This window comes from Fistularia commersonii, chromosome 26 (genome assembly GCF_037954325.1).
Source record: "Fistularia commersonii isolate RoL2024-O1a breed Wild chromosome 26, RoL_Fcom_v1.0, whole genome shotgun sequence".
Taxonomy (NCBI): Eukaryota; Metazoa; Chordata; class Actinopteri; order Syngnathiformes; family Fistulariidae; genus Fistularia; species Fistularia commersonii.
The window spans coordinates 10996703-11019127 of NC_141309.1; the positions used below are offsets into that span (position 1 = coordinate 10996703).

At 38.6% G+C, this 22425-nt stretch overlaps 2 protein-coding genes and 1 long non-coding RNA gene across 5 annotated transcripts; 1 reads left to right on the forward strand and 2 right to left on the reverse strand.

Moving 5' to 3' along the window:
• Positions 1 to 2136: 2136 nt before the first annotated feature.
• gpat4 (glycerol-3-phosphate acyltransferase 4) lies at positions 2137 to 14797 on the reverse strand. 3 transcript variants are annotated; one of them, XM_086174358.1, is made up of 13 exons: positions 14657 to 14797; positions 13415 to 13980; positions 11491 to 11560; positions 11096 to 11396; positions 9750 to 9824; positions 9566 to 9655; positions 7672 to 7765; positions 7431 to 7546; positions 7201 to 7256; positions 7027 to 7112; positions 6771 to 6899; positions 5790 to 5869; positions 2137 to 4483 (listed from the first exon to the last, which is right to left on the reverse strand). In XM_086174358.1, exons 2-13 carry the CDS (start codon positions 13580 to 13582, stop codon positions 4375 to 4377), a joined length of 1374 nt encoding a protein of 457 aa, XP_086030484.1. In that variant the 5' UTR covers positions 13583 to 13980; positions 14657 to 14797; the 3' UTR covers positions 2137 to 4374. The 3 variants fall into 3 exon arrangements, with proteins under 3 accessions (XP_086030484.1, XP_086030485.1, XP_086030486.1); XM_086174359.1 differs by having other exon boundaries at positions 14210 to 14725; XM_086174360.1 differs by having other exon boundaries at positions 14188 to 14725.
• Positions 12159 to 15186, forward strand: LOC147218584 (uncharacterized). Its single transcript, XR_015108838.1, has 2 exons — positions 12159 to 12342; positions 13113 to 15186. It is a non-coding gene; the product is annotated as an uncharacterized LOC147218584 (long non-coding RNA).
• Positions 15187 to 15257: 71 nt separating this feature from the next.
• polr3d (polymerase (RNA) III (DNA directed) polypeptide D) lies at positions 15258 to 19468 on the reverse strand. The gene is made up of 9 exons (XM_086174361.1): positions 19269 to 19468; positions 17669 to 17828; positions 17513 to 17556; positions 17281 to 17435; positions 17080 to 17204; positions 16833 to 16992; positions 16106 to 16353; positions 15877 to 16029; positions 15258 to 15728 (listed from the first exon to the last, which is right to left on the reverse strand). The coding sequence occupies exons 2-9, from the start codon at positions 17825 to 17827 to the stop codon at positions 15612 to 15614; spliced, it is 1161 nt and encodes a 386-aa protein (XP_086030487.1). The 5' UTR covers position 17828; positions 19269 to 19468; the 3' UTR covers positions 15258 to 15611.
• Between the last annotated feature and the right edge of the window lie 2957 nt (positions 19469 to 22425).

A 22425-nucleotide genomic window follows, 5' to 3' on the forward strand; every position in this document is an offset into this window, starting at 1 on the left:
CTTAAAAGTGAACTCAACTCATGGTGGATTTTACGTTTAAAAAAAGAACATCACGATAGTATATTTACCATGCCTTCAAAAAAAGCCCCGTATCATTGGTTGTACTCACTTTTGAGGTGTGATATAAACCTTCACTTCCTGGTGATGTTAAAAATCCATAACGACATTGAACTCACCACAGAGCTCGCCACAAGCTCACTGCCGACAGTCTTGCAGGAAGCAATACTTTTCTTCTTGTGTAGGTACTTTTTTGACAGCAGATAACGACGTCTACTTTTATTCCTGGCCGTCCTAGACTCAACGAATACCATATTCATTATTAATCTGCCCCAACGTTTCAAATAGCAAAAGGAAGACAACTTTAAATACTCATAGGCTCTAATAACATTCTAAGAGTTTGTTTGCATTTGTCATTATACCATCATCTTTTTCATCTCACTTTGAATTCTTATTTGTGCTTTACAAGCTATACTATTGACTCCTGCTATCAGTCTTAACTTGGTGAGATCACTGAAACATCCTTTTTAAGTTATGGGAACCGAACGTCCCTGGTTCGATTCCCGGCTCCTCCTAGTGTGTCAAAGGGTTGCTGAGAGAGAGCAGGTGGATGGCAGCCTACTGCTCATGGTTTATCCATGATGGGTTTATTGCAGAGAGCAAATTTATCCACAGGGATTAATAAAGGATAATTATTATTATTTACTGTAAAGTGAATTCAAACAGAGAGGGAGGCTTGGATATTAGTGCAGGCCATATGCATGTCATGTTCTTTACAAAAGCCAGGGTCTTGCAAGAATAAATCTCCACAACTACCGACTAACCACAATATTATAAATATTATATACCGGTATACAATATTACAATATTATATCCCAAAAAGGAAATTCCACGAGTTTAACTTGCGGAATACTATGGATCCACGCCATCAAGCATTCATTAGGCAAATCTTGCTGGGCTCTCCATGGTGCTGAGAAAGAGCTGTTCAACCATGGCAGTTTATACAACCAAGCTTTTATACTTCTTGACCCAGCTTCCTCCAACTCCTCCCCCAAGCAATGTGTACTTTATTGGTCAACAGATCCATCTGGAACTGTTGCAACACGCATGCAAATGAACACCACCTGAAAAAAACACAGTTAAGGGGTGAGAGGTAGAGAAAGCAGAGTATTGCAGCCATGGGAAAATGACTTGGCACTGAATCAAGACTGCTGTGTTATAAGCATTAAGGGGAATTTACCGAAATCTTCAAGAGCTTGAGTAAAAGTGCAGCACAAATATATAGCAAAAATGTTAGGCTCTACCAACTGGTCTTGTTTTACAATCAGGGAGGAAATGAAGTCCAGCTCTCTTGCCAAGGGTAAGAGAAAGCCAAGATACAGCTAATGCGTGAGCGATATTTAATGACAGAATAAACTGAAGGACTAAATGATGATGCATGTTCTTCATTGGGAGGTCCACAACTATTGGTTTTCCACAATTTCCACATGTATTCTTAAATTGTTGTCTTCCAATTAAAAATAAACTGAAATCTGCAATATTGACTTTTTCTTTTCCTTTCAGGTTTTCCCCTCAGGGGTCGCCACAGCAAATCAACCTTCTCCATCTAACCCTATTCTCTGTATGTTCCTCTCTCACACTAACTACCTTCATATCTTCTCTTACTACGTCCATAAATCTTCTCTTTGGTCTTCCTTGAGACCTCCTGCCTGGCAGCTCCAATTCTAGCATCCCTCCTCTGCACATGACCGAACCATCTCAGTCTGGCTTCTCTGACTTTCTCTCACAAACATCTAACGTGCTGTTCCTGTGATAGACTCATTCCATCCTATCCATCCTGGTCACCCATTCCAACCTGCATGAACCCATCTCTTCACCTCTTTTCCACACTCTCCGTTGTTTTGGACTGTTGACCCCAAGTATCTGAAATCCTCCAACTTCTTCATCTCCTCCATATATTTATATATGGAGTCAAAAGGGAACCTATGATGTTCTCTGTGTGCATTTACCTAGAGTGTCCAGTACACCTTTTGGCAAACTGTTTTCAAATGTTGAGATGCAGATCCAAATTTAGGGCTCAACAATTCTGACTTTGGTTATGATGAGCATAAAAAATATCAAAGACCAAATGTAGGAGTCACGTTCTTGGACATTTATTTTGATGATGAGATTTAACACAATCTAAATGACAATCCCTGAAACAGTTAAGAAGGATTAAAGCCTTGCCAGAGAAACTATTGAGGCTATTCACCACGCTCTCCCAACTCCTGCCCGACAGGGAAGCCAAACTATAGTTTCTCTTTCTTCTTACAGAGAATGCCAAGTAGGAGAAAGAGCACTGAAATGAATACAGTAGCTAAGTGTTTCTTTGAAATTTATTGACCATCATGATCGCTGCTGCAAGCAGGAAGCCAATGAGAACATGTTTGTTAGGAAATGTATTAGTATGTTTTAGCAGCTTCCCATTCCATATCTTGGTCAGGAGAGCATGGCTGGGGTTCTATGTCCCTGTGTGTCAACATCCTCCTGTGATAATTCTAGTGGTTTTAAGTCTGGGTTTTGGCTCTAAATGAGACATACGGAGAAAAAGGTGATTGGGCTGCTCCAATTTTGAACAAGAACACTGTTGAAAAGCACCAGTGATACATCCACAGAAGCCCCCCCAAAGGCTGAAATACAAGTTAAGTTTGGTTGCAAGCCTTTTGAGCTATTAAGGTACAGGGAATGTTTGCAAAAACTGCGTGTATACAACGTCAGCTTTAAAGTCAACTTCACATGTCAGTTCCACTTTATTTTTCCGATTGTTTTGTTGCTTAATCGCCTTTCTGTTGTCTGAACAAAGAAGAAACATTTTTAAAGGACACTCCATGTGTGTTTTGTTGTGGACTATAATTTTTTTATCCAATCTTATCTTGTTATAGGGTTGAGTGAAATACACTGAGTGAAATTTTGTTTTCGGGTAAAATTTTGGTAGTGACGTGGACCTCACATGACAGCCTCCACCTTCACCGTCTTTGTGTAGTGTGTGGTGTGCAGGGTGGATGTACTGTGACAAACAACAATGTAAAGAGCCTAAGGAACTATATTGGAGAAGCCCATTCAAAATACTACAGAATTAAGAATATGGGCTTTTTTGTTTTTTTCGAAATCACACACCCGTGGGTGAAATGTTTGCAGGGTCATGCCAAAGATGTGGTCTGTTTCATGACACAAGCAAACTTTTGAATAAGAAAATCCATAAAATGGAAGTTAGAAAACCTGACCAGCATGACAATCAACATAAAATTAATGGGATAAATCCTATACCGCAACCCTTTTCCTTGTGGAAATTGACACAGTTTGAACTAGCTGCACTGCATATGACTGCACAGCAGGTAAGAGGGGAAAAAAATTCTGACTATTACGATCTCAATTTCATCATGTCACTGTTGCTGCTGATAAGTGTTCTTGCTCTATACTGGATTGGTTCCAAAAAAAAAGATTTGCGTCAACAATGTATAGCCCAAATGGGGGTAGGGAAGTTACAGGTAAAAAACAAATGGATAAACCTTTAATTTTAAAGGTTACCAATTTTGATGAATGGACAATCGACTCTTTCCCTCCTGGTGAGGTGTATCATTAGCTGGAAGGGGGATTTCAGCCTCAGTCCACAAACTCCCATCGGGGTACCCATGGCTGAGTTTTTTTCCACTTCATAATGTGAAGACAATAACACATTCCATGGAAAAAAAAACAAATAACAACTCCTCTGTAGTGCAACATCTGCACAGACCACGTGTTGTTACAAGTCTCAACGTAAAACAAAAGGCTTAAAATACATGAAAGATACATGAGAAATTTTCTTTTGGAAAAAGCCCATAAAAATATTTTAAATGTAACAAAATCTGGCAATATGCCCTAAATCATGATGGACACAAGCCAGTCATGCAAAAGCCTTATCAGCTTTTTAACTACAATATTGTCCGTATAGTCAGACTTGTAACTTTAACAGGGCTGTGATACAGACGTGACAGTAAAATAAAAATTTTAAAAAGCCATCAAAGATAGGAACTCAATAATACACAATTTGTACAAGTTTTCCCTCAAAAGACTGCCACCTAGGAAGACATGACTGTGTGCTCCCTTTTTCCATGCTAATGCAGGCAAGGCTTCTGTCAAGCTATTCCAATGAAGGGTGGCACGCTCATACAGACCTTGAACGACGATGCAAACTGAACATGCCACGCTGAGGCGGTGACCAAAGAAGCCTATGGAGCACAGTTGACATCAGAGGGAACTGTCCAGTCCAAATGCTCTAATAGGAGAGCAGGGGCACTGTGGACTCTTAGTCGGGTCCCTGTGTGGGTCTAAGAGTGAGTCCATCTACGCACAGGTCCTTCAGGAGCGGCTGCGGTCCTCTTGAGTCCCCACCAGCATTTTGCTGTACAATTTCTGCTGCTCTTCTTTAAAGGTATCTTTTACCTTTCCTCGCTTCAATCCACCATCCCTGCAAAAAAAATTCTATTAGTGATCATATTTACTACTATACACTGAAGATGTTTCAGCATTTTCCATTGCTAACCAAAATTTGATGCAAAGTCCGGTTTCCCCATTCATGATCAAACTTCTCCTGCTTGTCTCATATTGTACTGAAAATATTTTGGTTTTTATTAATGATAAATTATATTGAACATTGGATTTTGGGTTGTTGGAAGACAAGAAAAAAAGATTTAAGTAACGTTAAGTTTGGTGCTCACAGACAGACTGGGTGCTTGCCATGGCATGCTGATGGCATCACAAAAAACAACAAAAAAGAGAAATCTGCCACCTCAGTCAACAAGAGGACATTGACTATATTTAGAGAATAGGCCAATTCTCCTGTAAAAAACAGAATCTTTGTGAAGCCTGATGATTCTTAGTTCTTTATGACCATGAGTCATGGCAGTGCAGTTCACAGGAAGAATGGACTGCAGAGACCTTTCACAACTTGTCATAGAAGAAATAGAAGAGGTCCAGCTGATAAAGGTCACAATTAACATTACCGGTATATTAATTCTGTGTCAGCAAGCAGAACAACAGGAAGAGGCAATCAAAAGGAATGTATTTTGTGATGAACCAATCCAGGTGGCAGATAACTGGAATCAAATTTATACAGAGATGTGCAATCAATCTAATATGAAACTTGTCTGTGCCACTAATTTAATTACACAAATGGCATGATAGGTCACATCTTGTCAACACCATTTATAGCAGAGACACACATGTGGCAGCCTGTCTGTATGTTCTTCTACAGTACTATAGAAGTGTAACATTTTTTAGTCTGTAATATATGTAAGAAAGAAAAAAATACAAGGACAGCAATTGCCATAATTTTCTGGAAACTACAAACAGTAGAATACCACATTTAATTATCCATAACTTGGTGCATTTTGTTTTACTACTGCAAGTATTTTTAATGAATATATTTCAGGTACATCTATATACACACCACATTTTTGCCTTTGTGAAAGCTTGACTATGTAATAAAATGGAAAATACAACAACTGGATTTTGTGTAAATAAGCTTAAAGCAGTTTAGCATTTGTTTTAGAGACAGGGAAGTTAATGTTTTCTATTTAGACTTTTTGGACCAGAAGAATAATAGAAAAAGAAACATCACTGGACATGCAAGTTTTGATCAATGGACACTTGGGGATTTATGAAAGGCAAGCAATAAAAACTCACGTTTTGAATAAATGATTTGATCCACAAATTGTGTGAATATACATAGGGTCTTACAAAGACATACAAATTCACTGGGTGTTTCATCTTACCAGAGAAGGTCAACAAGACCTCCTTGCCTGGCGATGGCTGCCTTCACACGATTCGCAAACTGTACAGCATCCTCCCCCTCCTGTCAATAAATACCCATTTGCATGTGAACCAGGCTACAAAGAACTAACAGGTTACCAAAATATTAAACAGATTTTAAAAAATGAGCACATAATCAGCATTTGCAAGTAACCTATTATCTATCATCAAAACCATGTTACTGAGCCTGTCATTTGCTGCTAAAAATGTTTTTTGTCTTGTTTTTTGAAAACAAAAGTCTTTGTTATCACAGGTTTGTTCAGTCCATAGCAATACAGTTTGGAAAAGAGGGGAAGAAACACATTCAAGCAGGTTGGAACAGGTGGATAAAAGTTTCAGGGATAATACGTGATAAAAAAAAAGCATCAGCCAGAATGAAAGGAAAGGTGTACAAGACAGCGGTGAGACTAGCGATGCTGTATGGATTAAAGACAATGGCATTGAGGAAAAGACAAGAAGCAGAGCTAGAGGTCGCAGAGATGAAGAGGTTGAGGTCCCCTTAGGTGTGACAAGGATGGAAAGGATCAGCAACGAGTCCATCAGAGGGACAATTGTTTGATGGAGATGAAGTCAGAGAGGCAAGACTGAAATGGTTTGGATACGTACAGAGGAGGGATAGTGAATACATTGGTAGAGGGATACTGAGCTTAGAACTGCCAGGAAGGAGGTCTTGAGGAAGACCAAAGGGATGACTTATGGATGGTGTGACAGAGGCTATGAAGTCAGTTGGTGTGAGAGAAGAGGATATAAAGGATAGAGTTATATGGAGGAGGTTGATTCACTGTGCACCCCATGAAGGGAGCAGATGAAAGAAAAAGGAAGAATTATAATAGGTTTGCGATGGGATCTCAAATGTCTACTTTAGCTGTAACTTTTCTTAATTGAAAAAGCATTCATTTTTCTTTAATGTATGCACTATTAAGTTGCAAATGATCAGGTCTCACCTCTCTTGACATGGGAGGAAGGTACCACACGCTGCAGACAATGGCCCAGCTGCTCATCATACGTAATAAGTAGTTGACCATGCCAAACTTGCTGCTATTCCAGAAGGCATCTCCAAATCTAGGATCATACTATGAATAAAAAAACACAAAACAGTAATGAATATTTTATGGAAATTATGTATTTGTAAATTCATTACAATCAACTTGTGGAGACAAAAGGGCAAGACCAGGAGTTGAAAACTGATGTTGCTCTCACCTTAATGGCCACAGGGTACACTGTAGCTCCAATCTCAAAACTGCCCTTCTTAAACATCATAACTGATGTGTTGTTAATGCAGGTACCTGTAAAGTACATATTCAGCATGTGATGAAAAGTAATGATCCTTTTTTATTATAACATCTGAATATGTCAAAGAAATATGAAACTCACCTTCTGGGAAAATAAGGATGGGAAGTTTTGATTTATCGTCTACGTGATCACTCAATCTGTAATAAAATAAGCCATCTCATTAACAACACACAACCTCCTACTAAGTTCCTAAACACTGAAAAGGTCGTTAATGGTATTTAAAATGTTCAAATAGAAGAAACTAGGACAGTTTTCGTGGGTAATTTGCAAAAACCTCAGGGACCTTAACTGCATAATGAGTCGTAATCTACCTTTTGGCCACCAGATGTCGGTCTTTGACTTCTGAGCGTTCGAACCAAATGTGTGGGCATGCTTTGACCATCGATCTCTGAATTACCCCCATCAGGCCCCCGTGAATTTGGCCAACCTGTCTCACGCAACACAAACACACAAGGCAACATGTCTATTTCCGTGAAAAACAATTTAACAGAAAAGCAGCTCCTGGGGGGGAAAAAAGACATATTTCCAAATTGTAAACCTTTATCTCGTTACCATTGCATAGCAACCATCGCTAGCCAAGATGATGACATCAATTGGTGATGTGTGGTTAGCGACACATATCCCCCCGTTCTTTGGTTTATTCTCACTGGGGAAGAAATTGGGAATTTTATTAGTATTAAAATAGTTTAAATGCACCATAACATGATGTGATATCAATGCTAACTTGTAATATACAGAAAGACATAATATATGACCAACTGAAATACCCAGTCTTATTGGTGGAAAACAAAGCCTTCCAAGGTGCTGATGTAAAAGCTCTGACCCCCTGAGCATGCAGGATTCTGAACATACAAAGTTGGCATTCCAGAGATTGGGTTACAATCATAAATAGAGACCGACTATTGCTTGTATATTTTTAGCCCTAGAGAGGAAACATGGCACAACAGATTGGACCTCAATTACAGTTCATCAGGAAGCAATGCAAAAAAAAAAAAGTTATACCAAATAGGGACCACTGAGCCGCCTTAGTTCACTTGTATAAAGTACCCTAAATTCCTGGCTATCAGATGATTGACCAAGTCATCATTTGTTCATCTAAAAATCTAAATTCTTGACATTCCAGTCCCAAATCAATGCCTTACTCAAAACAGGCCAATCATGTCAGTCTAGCCCCTGGCACCCTTTTCCAACCAACACTGTGAACTCAGGTTGCAACTGCTGACACACCCCAGATTCTGATCTAGAAAGGAAACTCATGCATCATTATGTAATATTGCGCAGACGTCCTGACACGGTTAGGGGCTTACCATGCTTCATTCTCAAAAAAAGAAAGTCCATGTCATTAATTAGGGCAGATGAGGATACTTCTGGATAAAAAAACAATCAAGGTTTAAAAAAAATATAATATTAAAACAAAATGTGAAACAATTTTAACCAATATGTGCTGTTTCAAACAGATCCTGCTGATATTCCTGTAAATTACCAACTACATAATTTAAAAAAAGTTTAATAATTTTACTAATATCTGCTTCTTACATGCTTTGATTGATTTTCTCAGAAAATTATATAATTAAGCAGTTTTAAGGGCAACCAGAACTGATGAGGGAACAACAGATTTGTCACTGGGTAATCAATACTATATTGATCCAATTGACAAGCATCTTGATAATATAATGAACAGACGGCCATATGTCACGCTCACATTGGTTTGTACGAAACTTGAAACTTCCTCTAGCATAAGTTAAGGTGCATTTTTCAAATACATTTTTGTACTAATATAGCTTACTGACTTGAAGAACAAAGACAGACATACTTTATTTTTATGTGATATTTTATCGAGGTATTCGTGGCCTGTTGAATATATTCGAGGTTTGAAATCATTTTTAAACTGAACCTCTCCATTTTGACGCCTCTTTTGGTGACAGAAAAATTTCACCTCTTCTTCCTTTCCTTTCAGCTACTCCCTTCAGGGGTTACAGCAAATCAACCTCCTCTGTATAACCCTGTTCTCTGTATCCTCCTCTCTCACCGACTAACTCTTTCACCACATCCATAAATCTTCTCTTTGGTCTTCCTCGAGGCCTCCTGCCTTGCAGTTCAGACCAAACATCCTTCTACCAATATATTTGATATTCCTCTTCTGTACATTACAGAACCATCTCGGTCTGGCTTCTCTGACCAATCTTCAAAACATCTAACATGTGCTGTCCTTGTGATTCCTAAATGTACACTAGAGGGTAAATGTCGTTTTATGTGTGTAACACATTCTACTTCATATAAATCAGATATCTGTTCTTTCCATTATTCAACTTAAGCGATAACTATAATATTTTTCACAGACATAAACTGTGCTAATATTTATAAACACAATTTAAAAATAACTTGTAGCCAAGGGTTGTTCACTGTAGATAAAGAGAAGTCACAAAACAATTTAGTGTCTCCTTACCTGTCATGATAAGTTATGATGGCAGTCAAGGCTCTGACACATATTCTATAGCACATTAAATGGACTTTCTCACTCAGTACGTTTTTCATCCTGGAAGAAGAATAAACTAACTTACTTATGTCTCAATGTCAAATCTGAGAGGATTCATTTGAAAAAACAGACAAAAGTTCATAATCAGTCTTACTTTCCATTCGGCAGCAAGCCAATAACAGAGGTAAGGAACACGAGGAGGCCTACGCCAGTGAAGGCAAGAGTTACCCTGAAAGGCACAGGGAACGACAAGTCAACTCAGCAACATCCACAGTATGTAGACGCTTTGTCTCCAATTAAATACATGTAAGATCTTGATCAGTTACAAAAAACAGCTTTAGTAAATAGAAACGAGTGGCCATTTGAATGATACAAATAAGGTCAGGAGGAATAAGGCCCTGGGATACAAGGTTCTGGTTGTCAGTTAGAAGTATCTGTTGCTTAGAATAGACTCTACAGGAGGGCATATTGGGCCATGGTTAAGCTGGGCATCAGGCTAGCTTAATCTGGATGAAGGAATCTTCCAGTGTGAGGAAGGTGCTGATTAAATTGGTTCAGGATTAGAAGCACATTTGAAGAGAGCGGATTTCATTCATTGAGTGGGCCAAGCCTGCATTCACATTTAATAGTTGGGGGAATTTCAGCTGAATGGGACACTGGACAGTCATCTGTTTGTACACAAGTGGCCTGATTTGTCTTCTCACTGGAACGTGGAAAAAAGCCAGGGACTAGACAACGTCACTGTCCCAGTGACACTGAAAGATGACTCTAGACAACCATCTCGTTTCATTACTCAGTGCATGTAGAAACATAAGTAAAACACCTACAATACTTACTTCATTAAACTATTTTTCTGTTATTGGCACAACAGCATCTTAAGCAATTTAATTATTCAAATCACATATCAAACCAAGAGTGATTAAAACTAAATGTGATCATCCCAAACTTGTGTCAAACACTAGGCTAATTCCTTCCAATGTAATATTGTGATGACACGTATAAAAAGTAATTTCTGAATAAAAAAAGGTTTTACTTCTGACATTAACGCAGTGCACACTGAGAATGATGTCTAACTAGGGCACCAATGAATATGGGTATTAGTCTTTTGGATCAGAATATCAAACTTCAACTACTTCCAGTAGTACTTGGGGAAAATCTGAAGCCCCTTATTAAGACAATAGAACAGTACTGTAGCAAGAATGTTTCACTGTTCTGGCATGATGGGACCTCATGCTCATGACATATGTTTGCCCATTTGAAGTGACACTATATTACATTTTAAAAATGGAAAACTTTTATTCATATATGTTAGAGAGCAAAAATTCCACAAATACATGTGATAAAAGTTGCAGGTTTTCCCTTTAAAATGTTAATTCTATTGTAAGTCGCTTTGCTCTATTGTAAGTTGCTTTGGATAAAAGCGTCTGCCAAATGCAATGTAATGTAATGTAATTCTTTAAATATTAAATAATCTCTATACAGTTGTTACAAAAAACCTACCTGAGAGGCAACAGGAAGCCATAGCGGATCAGAAGGCCAAGGCCCCATAAGACTGTCAGCCTCAGGCTGATATAGTGGAAGTTGTAGTTGCTGCGTGTAAGCAGATTCCAGGATTCCAATTCCTCAGCAGAAAATCGCTTGGTCACTTCATCATCCATAATACTTGCAACTCCTCTTCGAGCAAAATAGAAGATATCAGACATCTCAAACTCAGGGGCTGAATCCAGGTCCCTGTTGCTGCCACTGCGACGAATCTCCTTGATTTCCTCCTCCAAGGAGGTGGGCTCTTTGGCAATGATAGCTGGGGCAGTCCAGAGAAGAGAGAACTGTACAACAATGTATGTACATAATGGACTTGTATAGATGAAGAGAAATTAAATGCCATTCCATCTTACCATTTGAGTAAGGTTTGTACAGAAGGTGATTCTTTTCTTTTGCTCCTCTCTCTATCCTTAATGTTGCCCACTAAAAACAAACAGGTGTGTAAAAACAAAAGTATTTCCCAAAAAAGCTACAATGTTCCGCTTTTCAACGATTATCCAAAACATAACACTACAACAAAAATAGAATGGAGAGAAAACAGGAAATGAAAAAATAAGTTAGATTAATAACTAGCTGCCTATAAATTTGAGGTACTTCCTTTCTAAGTCAACTTTTCAATCATTATTCAACAAGCACATGAAGTTCAATATTTTCTTGTACTTTGTAATTTGTCTATTCTGTGTAAAATCATTGTTGTAATGTGTGATTACAAAAACTTTGCAAACTTGGTATCTGAAGTCTCCCAATCTGGTCTCAGACTGAGCAAACGATACGCAAAATTGACACTCATGCTTCATTGTACTTCACTGTATATCATTATGCAGTCCTTTAAAAACACACTCTGTTATGTAATCTAAATTCCTCTTTGCATTGTGCATGCTAAGACAGGTAGTGTTGGCAGAGAGGGAGAAAGTGTTCCTTTAACTGTTAGTGGAGGATCAGGATATGATGGGAGAGGGAGGAGCTGATGTTTTATAGCAAACAAACTCAGACTACACTTCATACCAAACCCCAACAACACATGACCGTCAGGTGTAAATATCTTGCCTAAATACAATGAAGCTCAGTATTAGGGTTTCTACACACTGTAAACATCGGAACTAGCCTCGGGCACGTGTCGACAACCTTAAAAATGTTGGACAATATAGATGGTTTGCCTTCATCCTGTTGGTGCCATAATCTACAAAACACAACTTCAGGACAAGGTAGAATTCCTTTCAGCATCTCCTGACTACCTCAGCTACCTATAAATTGTGTCATTTTGTTACGGAGTCAATGTATTGAGCTTTAGCTGCATTTGAAGGGTGCTTCCATCTATGGAGTGTGAAGAATGTCAATCTTTCGAGTGACAGCTGATTCAAAAAACAAATACTCTTCTTATTATTGTTATCATTATTGTTACCTTCAGTGACAGGATAGATGTATATTGATTTAACTAGAAAAAGGTTTTGCTTATACAATTAGGCATTTACGTGACATAATTTTTTTATCTTCCAAACTAACCAGGACACAGTGTCTTGAGTTTGCTGAGACTGCACGGTGTGTCCTTTGACATTTTATCCAGTTGTTGTAGTTGCAAGTGGTATCATGAGCAAAGAACAGATTTATTCCGTCTCCCATTGCTCAATTTATTTCTGGCCCAGGCTATGCTCTCAAAGGTACATTCTAGTAAGTGATGACAGTCAAACTGGAGAGGTACATGTAGCAGGATTCTTTTAGTGAAACTGACAAATGTTAGTTGTCTACATTTCTAATCTAGTTTATAACTTCTTACATAGTGCAGCTTTTGTATCAATGCTCTCACAGAGAATCATTGTTATTTCTAAAAGAACAGTATGCCTCTTCAGTATGTTGTATTCACGGATGTTGAAGCTTTACCACATACACTCGAGTTGTTGGAATTTACCACTGTCTGTGTTGGTGACACAACAAGAATGGTTCTGTACATGTGACATTAAATTTCCATATTTTGCAGCTGATGCAAATGACAACTCAGCGCATGATTGCTAAAACCCCTCAAAATAATTTCTAAAAATGTCCTCCGTTGAGGAGGACATTTTTACAGTTGGAAACACAATTCATACTTGAATGAGAAAAAGAACCCAGAGCCTAAGGTTTGCTTGGAGCCAGGATGTTGGAGAAATAAGCTGAGAAGAAATACTTTACTTTAAAATCCTGCTGCAAGACTAACTTTACCTATTTTGGACAACAGTTGCATCCCCAGCATTACTGAAAGCTTTTCCTTGTAATTAAGCTAATTAAGACATAAGATCTTACCTCAAAAATCTTTAACAAGCTCTTCATGTAAAGACGTCGGATTCCAAAGGACACCCCAAAAATGGCGGGCACGATAATAAAGACCAGCAGCAAGGTGAACCACACGGTGAAGGAGATGCCCAGGAGGATACACACCAAGTTGTCAAATGGGTTGAAAAAAAGCTCCATCTTGAGGACAAGGTGGTGGTGAAATCTACTGTTTGAATAACAGGGCAGAGCTGATGATGGAGGAGGTACAGAACTCAACCTCCTAGCTCTTATCTTCTGTCAGCAAAAAGCCCTCATGGAGATAACTGGGGTTTGGAGCATCTCCTCACGCTGAAAACATGGTGCCAGTAGAAGTGGCAACCCTGGCTTTGGCCTCAGAGGCTACGCTCCAGGCCCTTCATCCTTTTAAGCATCCAATCACAAGATGAATATTAGGATATTGTCCAGATGTCCTTTGATATTGGAGCAAAGCATCCCATTGGGGGCAAGTAAACAATGTAGGGAAAACAATGGTCACAGCAGGGGTTGCTCTTGTTTGGTGAAGACCTGGTGGCTCTGCTGCTCGAGGTTATGCCGGCCTGCAAAAAAGGGACAAACAGAAGAATGAAGACAATTCATGTCACAGTAAGTGCGCACTGTTTGGATCGGATATCAAACGCACGACACAGCCCTCGAGGTTCAGTAAAGCTAAACAAATGTAATCTAATCCCAAGGCTATTATCTCTGGTGCACCGCCAATGCCTAAGAAACCCCCCCTTGCTCGGTGAAGAACAACGCGACTTAACTTAATATACTAACGACAGTTACAAGACAGGGTGAGAGGCCCTCTATAACCAAGGCGATGATGCAGCAGGACGGCGAACGACAGCTACTACATCCCCTTTCGAGCCAGGCTGGCCGCTGACACGAAGCGAATCGTAATCTCTCCACATGCACCACGCTATCTCCGCCCCGGGACAGCGGAATTATAGGTGTGTTGTTCCAGAGGCTCAAATTTTACCATAACATGCGCTAAAGTTAGCTCCTGGCCTCCAAGCTAACGGTAAGCTATTTTTTTTCTCTCTGTCCCGGTTTGCTCCACCTCATTCGGCCAGTTTGTACTTGGCCCGCGCTCGAGGATGTGACGCTGTCCAGAGCTTTTTTTGTTTAGCTCGACGCTAAAAGAAGAAAACATAGCCTCTACTCTTCCAGATACATTTGTCCGCCAGTCAGTTAGTATGCGTCCGAACTAGCACAAGGATGTTTTTAACCAACCTCTTCCACGTTGTGTTAACACCGCCGGGACAGTATTTCATCCGTCTTTGTCCTGTAGAACGCCAAACTCCACCCGGAGATCGTGAACGGTCTGCGGGGACGTCGAGCTGTTTGCTGTGTGGCTTGAGCGGCACAGTCCGCGTCACGGCCTGCTCCGACCTGACACCTGCTGGACAACTGGCGAAACTACACCGAAGGCCAGCAGTTCGTTAATGGTCACCAATGCATGAGTAAAGTAAAAATCAATAAATGAATAATAATAGGTAGCAGGAGGTCGAAATGTGAACTTTTTTCTTGATCAAAAAATGTGAACGTTCAGGAGCACTTTATACAAATATATTGGTGAGGCGAGTCATGATGTTTGTTTTCTGTGTGATTTGGGGTTTTTTGGGAATTATATGTGTGTTGTTTGGGGTGCATTGAATTCTGTTTTTTTTTTACCTGGAAGTAAGCGGGAACAGTTAGTTATATTGCATGCTCGTGTGACCAACAACAGCTATTGCTCATTAAACAGACATTTTACCATCACACTGGTGTTTCCCTGACTAAAATGCTCCAGTACCATACTATATAGTGATAAATCATTTGGACAACAGCAAACTGTAATAACCAAAATTGTATTTATTCACACATTTACATCCATGTACAGTCCTGAATTATCATTAATATAGAGAATGGGTAGTTAATTTGGCACACCACTGAAACTTTCAAATCTGAATGTGCCAAATATACTAGAAAAACATAAGCCTTTTAAATTTGATATTTGGGGAATTTTAGTGTGTCATGACAGCCATTTTCATACATAGAAGGGCAGTTACAGGTTTTAAAGTGTGACATTTAAGTTATCAGGATTCAGTGACAGAATCCACAGCAGCAATAAACCCTTTGAGCACCTCAGCTCAATACAACTGAACTCCCCTCATTAGGAATCTCAGGCCTCTCTCGCTCTCTGTCGTCAACTGCTACTCTCAAGTAGAGACTCAAAGTCTGGAGAGCAAACCATCTTGTGTTTGACATCCCCTAGCACCATTAAATTGCCCGTTCTTCCCTCTGTCCCAACAGAGACAAGTTCCTGAAAAGTATAAAGCAAGGAAAGAGAGACACAAATCAAATTTTGAAATCTGAGTCTAACTATTATGATAAAATAGAACATACTGACAGCTGCAATTAGGGGTTTAACAGAGAAAAAAGAAAAACTGCTAAAAATCCAATTGGCTTACCTGCAGAAAAGCACATGATGCTCCAAGAGACACATCGAGTGTCACCTGTCCAAGAACAAGCTGCACTCGACCAGACTTTCGCACCAGCATCTTTCCTATAAGTCCCTCATGCAAATCTTTCAAGTTGCAGCTATTGTCTTCTTGTTGCTCTTCCTGTTAAATATTAAAATCCCATTTTCACACGAATGACACTATAGTGATCTGCAACATAGCACTCAATGATATCCACCTGAGACTCTGTCTTTAGCATCATTGACTGTCCGTCTTCGGACTGCACCTCTGTTTTTACGAGCTTGTGTTCTTTGGTAGGTGGCTGCCCGGGCAGAGAATCAGGCAGCTGCATGAAGAAAAGCTCATCCCCTTTGCTCAGACTCCAGCGGTGCAAAAGGTCAGGCAAAACTTCAGGCTCAGGGAGTGGAGGAGGCTTGAAAATTGCCTCTGGCCTCTTTATTTCTATTTCCTCTGGCTCCTGTTTGACTAAGCAACACATTGTGCATGTTTCAAGAATCCCGTTTTGGTAAGACATGCTTGATAGCCTTTTCCTGCTGAGCATTTTTTGAATTGAGTCATTAAAAGAAGCAGGAAGTTTGTCTAATCTTGGTTTACCTTTTCCTCCTATTCATTTTGTTGAGAAAAGTAGGGACATTTGGTAAATTTAGAAATTCAGCAGTGTATAGCGGTGAAAAGGAATTTGGTTTTCATGACCTAAGTGCGACATCTAGTGGTGGCAAATACTGAAACAGAGTGACCACAGCCATAAATAAATAAATAATCAGATACAATTTCAACATTCTCAAATCCAAAAACTATAGTGGGTTAATTGCATCCCCCTCTACAGGATAGGTGGAATAAATTAATTGAGTGTGTCGTTATTTCATTTCATTATTTCCCTTCTCACTTGTACAGCACTTTGACCGAAAGCGCCAAATAAATAAAGTTATATCCACTGGAAAAACCTTTCACTGAAGCATCCACTGGCTCCATATCCTCTTCCATCTTCTCCATTTTAAGAGTGGAAGCACTGAACTCCTCCTTGAATCCCCACCCTGACACAGCAAGGGGTAGCTGTACAGGGCAGCTCCTCTGCTCACTTTTTAGGAAAGGATCATCTATGAACTGAAAAAATAAAATGGTAAGACATGGAGTACACAAAAATGTGTAAATCAACTCCACAAAAGCTTTAATCCATCAACTATAACTCACATTGTCTCGATCCAACTTGCGTAGGATCTCTTTCGTCTCTTCCTCAGTCTCTCTCTTCTCTTTCTTGATATTGATAATGGGTGATGGTCCCACGCTTGGGGCATCTCTCTCGACCTCATAGCCACCTATAATTGTGTCAGGAAATGATTTAATTGCACAGCCAAAATAAATAAACCTAATGGATTTACTGTCAGCACCTACCCCTTTTTTTGAGCATCATCTCTGCAGGTCCCTGTTCAAAAATAGAATGGGACTGGATGAGATCTTGCCGACCCCGACCGCGCCCTCGGCCCCTTGAACCTCGCCCCTTTTCACCATCTTTACTTTCTCTCCTCTGCCCTTTCTCAAATTTTGTTCTGTTGTAACAGACAAACCAATGGTCAGAAAATTGAGTTCCAGTTAACTTGTAATTCGTAACTTCTTGCAAACTTACTCTTCTTTAGCTTTGCGCTCAATAATGTTGGGTGTAAAGGTTTTCTGAAGAAAAAAGAAATATACATGTCAAAATGCTGCAACATTTTTTTCTTTTACTTAATATTAATATTGAAAAATGGTGTGACTGTACTTTTTCAATACATAAAACCCTTACTTTCTTCACGCCCCCCAGCGTGAGGTCCCTGGAGCGCATTGAGGTGAGGCGGCTAGCAGAGATTGCAGCAGTTTGTCGATGGCTCAGTAGGCCCCTGCCCCTCAACCCAGGGCCCACTGGGCGATGACCACTGGGGTCACCAGAGCCTGAATCTGCCATCCTAAAAAAAAAAATTAAAAAAATAAATAAATACACACACACATAACTATATATGTATAGATATGTATAGTTAGTTACCTTTATTTTATTAAGAATATGGACAACTTACAGTTTTTTAAACTGAATTACAAGGTTTGAATACTTATATATTTAACAAAAAATAAATAAACAACAAAAAAAAATGAAATTAATGCAAAAGCATTGCGAGTATATTAAAATCTAACAATAAATAAATGAGGAGTAAATTAAATAGATTTATATTCAAAACATTATCCAACTGTGATATTATGCCTTACATTTTTTCCCCCATTTCCTTCTGAAAGTATTGTAAATGGCATTATAAAAAAAACAAAACATCAAAAACCTAAATCTCAGCAAGGAATCGACATATAACATTACATTATACATTACCTAAAAATGACTTAAAGTTTGAATAAAACTAATAAACATATAGATACATTGATAAAGTGTTAAAAGAAAAATATGTGAACATTCACACAATTCAGAGTACTCAGAGTTCAGATATATGATACAGTGTAAAAAGTATTTCATTTTAAATGTCTTATATTTAAAATATAGGAACAAACTACGTGTCATTATTTTTTGGGTATCTGATATATGCATTTTCCTACCCAGTGGAGATTATAATATACTTATACACAAAACACTTTTTCTTTTTTTTTCCCTCATATCAACAAGTTCAAGTTTTGAACCCCTGCCTGAAACTTACCTTGTGCTTATCTTGCCTATGAATTCAGTTCAGCAAAACCTTGCGTAAACAACATCTCACAATTGTTTGATATAATATTGCAATTTTTCACTTTCAAAATGGCAAGTCATAATATGAATGGACATATTTTGCCATTGCTTCTGGTTAAACCACTGGTTGTAAATAGTGTGTTTCAGAAAAAGCAACTGTTGGAGCTCAAAACAAGCCACTGGTAAACCTGGTTTTGAAAGTGTGCTTTTTTTACTTGTATAAACCCAACAATTAACAATATAATTTGTTGTTTAACAGAAGAGTAATTAAGACTCGGGGCTTCACTTCTGTCGATTTTTTATAAATATTATCAAACAAACTAGACTCTAGACCTGCCTAAAAATTCACGTCAAAACTTACATAGGGTCGACAGGTGACACCATGAAACAGCATTTTTGACCACGTTAAATAGCATTGTAGCCGATGACAGCAACTTTATTTATTCGAATTTATTCCGCAAACACGAGCCTCGAGTCTCCACTACAACGGCGGTATTTTAGCGACACAAATAAACGACTTCTTCCTCAAGTGGAAACACGAACCAGAAGTTTAACAATATGTTGGTCATCATACCTACTAACACGTGGCCAAATGACAACACAAATAACACACAATACGGGGTTAATACACCAACTCTAACTAGAATATCAAGTGGTACAAACACTTCATGTAGGCACTTACTGTAAGAATAGGAGATTGTATTATTGGGAGGAAAAATCCTGATTTGTCAGTTGAAACATCACAAACTATTCTTTGGTAACGCTGGTTGACGACACACGCCGGCCGCCATGACACTTCCGCATTGTCGGTCACGTGACGTTAACAGGGATTCCAGCTGCGCATGTCCAGACGCATCCGGGCAGGAGCAGTGGGCTTCAACGCAGGACGTACCTGTCGAGGACAATTTAACAAATTCACAACCCCACGGTATATCAAGTGACTGGCTTCTAGTGATGGGACGAGGATACCTCAAGGAGTGTCATAAGACACTAGACAAACTGTGTCGGCACTGTATTGATACTGTGTTGGTGACCCAATAGTGACCCCTGCAGTGGTTATAAAATCATTGCAGGTAAAGAAATTCCTTGTTTGTATAAATGCCAAACTTAGTTGGTATGTAAAATAAAGCAAGTTGCGTTACAATTTTTAACTTATGTACACATTTTTGTTTACGTAACTGTTAAATCATATAAAATAAAAGACAAAAGAGTGATTACTTTATGACATTTTATTGAAGAACAAAAGTTTTTGGAGTGTCTTTGCGCCAAGACGATTTCTCCTCTGAGACACCAGCTGCCCAGCCTTAGAAAATACTCTTTCAGAGCCGACACTTCACCTACAATAACATAAAAAGTTAATTTATCTGAAAACAATTCAAACCTCTTACCAGAGCAGAGTAAAAACTAAGGTGGAGCATTGCATTCACTTGTTAAAAAAATAGACAACCTATCTCATGATTTCGAAATCAGGATCTCGTCATTACATGATAAAATGAATAAAGCAACTGTAAGGCCCTTTCACTGACTATCATGTCTATCACCGGTCATTCACTTGATAAACTGATGAAATTAGTGTAATGCGTCACCGTAAAAATAGTATATAACAGTAAATAAAGTTGTTCTCATCTCATCTCATCTCATCTAAACAATGCTCAAAGGAGAAAAAGATTTACCTTGTTTGGCGTCACAAGATCAAAATTATTCCACACTGGGGAAAACATCTTAGAATTATCCATGATTACGCAAAACTCCATCCAACAAATCCACGACATGTTGATACAGTTTGTTTTCTTATAAATACACTTTGGCGCAGCAAATCCAAACGATACAGTTCCGGTATCGGTCACGTGATTCTTTCTTAAAGCAATACACGCACCGATACGGGGTTTCACTTTTGAGCTTTTGGCATCAGCGCTGACTTTTTATTTCTGACAGTCAAACATGAGAGCGGGATGGTTTTGTACTCTTGTGATTTGTAATTTGACAAATTTAGCTCCCAAAGTGACTGCAAATACCAACACAGCTTGAGTTAAAGTCACACATTAGTATTCCTAGTAAATGTAGAGGTCTCAACTAAGGGCATCAAACATCCAGTGGATATATGAGGTCATAAAGATATTATTTGTTAGTTTTAGAAAACAATGAAACAATGAAACTCCTTTACAAACTGATCACTTGTGGATCGAGGTGGTATATTAACAATGAAGTTACAGATAAGGTTGACAGATACTTTCTCAGTACTACAGACTATCCTTTTTGATGTTTTTTTTTTTTTTTGGAACACAAGAGTTTGGGCAATCAGAGGAATAAAAATGACATGAGGATTCAATATATCACCATCATAAAAATGATATCCAAATTATACCCAGTACATTTGGATCTAGATCCTTACAAAACTCAATAAAAAGAAGACATATATTAACATTTGACATTCTGATTGTAGGGCTTTTTTTTTTAGCTACGTTAGTTTGATCATATGTAATGTATTACATCTTCGTGCAAAATGAATATTTGCTTTCTACTTTATCATGATGTGCAAGTAGGAATTTTGATGACATGTTAATGATCAGTCTGTCAAGTGAGATCCAGTGCATTTAGTGCTCTGAAATGCAGCTGACTGACGTGTGTTGTAAAGATGTTATTTGCATAGTATTTTGATTTTCGGTGTATGACATGTTCAAGAGATGTCTTGTGACAGAAAAGAGCCTCATTAAAAAAAGGAGGGTGAATCTTGGCTGAGTAACAAGTGACTAAGTATTTCAAATTCTACACAAATTGACCTCAAATTGAATAAGAGATCCTGTATATTCATGATCAAACACAATACCAGAAACACAATTGTCCCTTCATGATAAGCTGGTCCATATGTTTTCCAACACTGCACAAAAATATAATGTCTTTGGCAAGGTATCGTAAATGTCTACAGAGCTGTCTGATTGGCAGAAGATGTCAAAGCATGTCAGTGGGAAAATGAATTTGGATATATGGTGAGCTAATATAATATATGTTTATTACATTTAATATTATGTTTCAGAACAGTTATTTTGCACGCGTTTTTAAAATTAATCCAAGGAGCAATGATTGTATCTCAATACACATCCTATTGGAATATAAACTAATAAAGAGTCCTGTGACCCATGTGTCACAATGATTATTTGATTGTTAGATCCTTGCCAATAAATCAGCTGTTCATATTATCTGTTCTAAATGAATTTAAGATGTCTAAAGGTTTGTCCCATCACATTTTGGGTTTGTTAATGAAAGGAAGGTAAATTCCAGTCATATTTGTTTTTTGATTCCAAATGGTTTCAGAGAAGTGAAGGTAATTTGGATAGAGGCAGCCTGTCATGGCATGACTAAAGATAGATGATCCCAGTTTAATTACACTCTGATGACTTGTCTCTGGGTTTCTAGCAAGAAATGAAACATTTCATACTGTGAAATGATGGCAATATATCTTTGGTCTTTTTTAATACAATGTGTTTCAAACTGCAGAATTCATTCTCACAATCAATGCCTTCTCTTTATCATTAGAGGCCTATATTCCAGGCTGCCCCATCCCGGTGCAATAAGCAGACTACTATAGCTATTAAACTAAGAAGAGTCTCGTGTGGACATTATTTTAAATCTCTACTGTGATGCTAAAAGTGTCCCATGATGTTGAATCAGTACAAAAACATTGCAGGGAATATTAATGTCAGAGCGGAAATCTGCTTACTCTGGGCTTACATCGTGGCATCTTTAGCTTGGGGATGAGCTGGGGGGAGATGCCCTGTGGAGTTAGTCCATATGGCATAGCAGTTGGCACATGCACTGTATATTTTTGAGGTCTTGGTGGT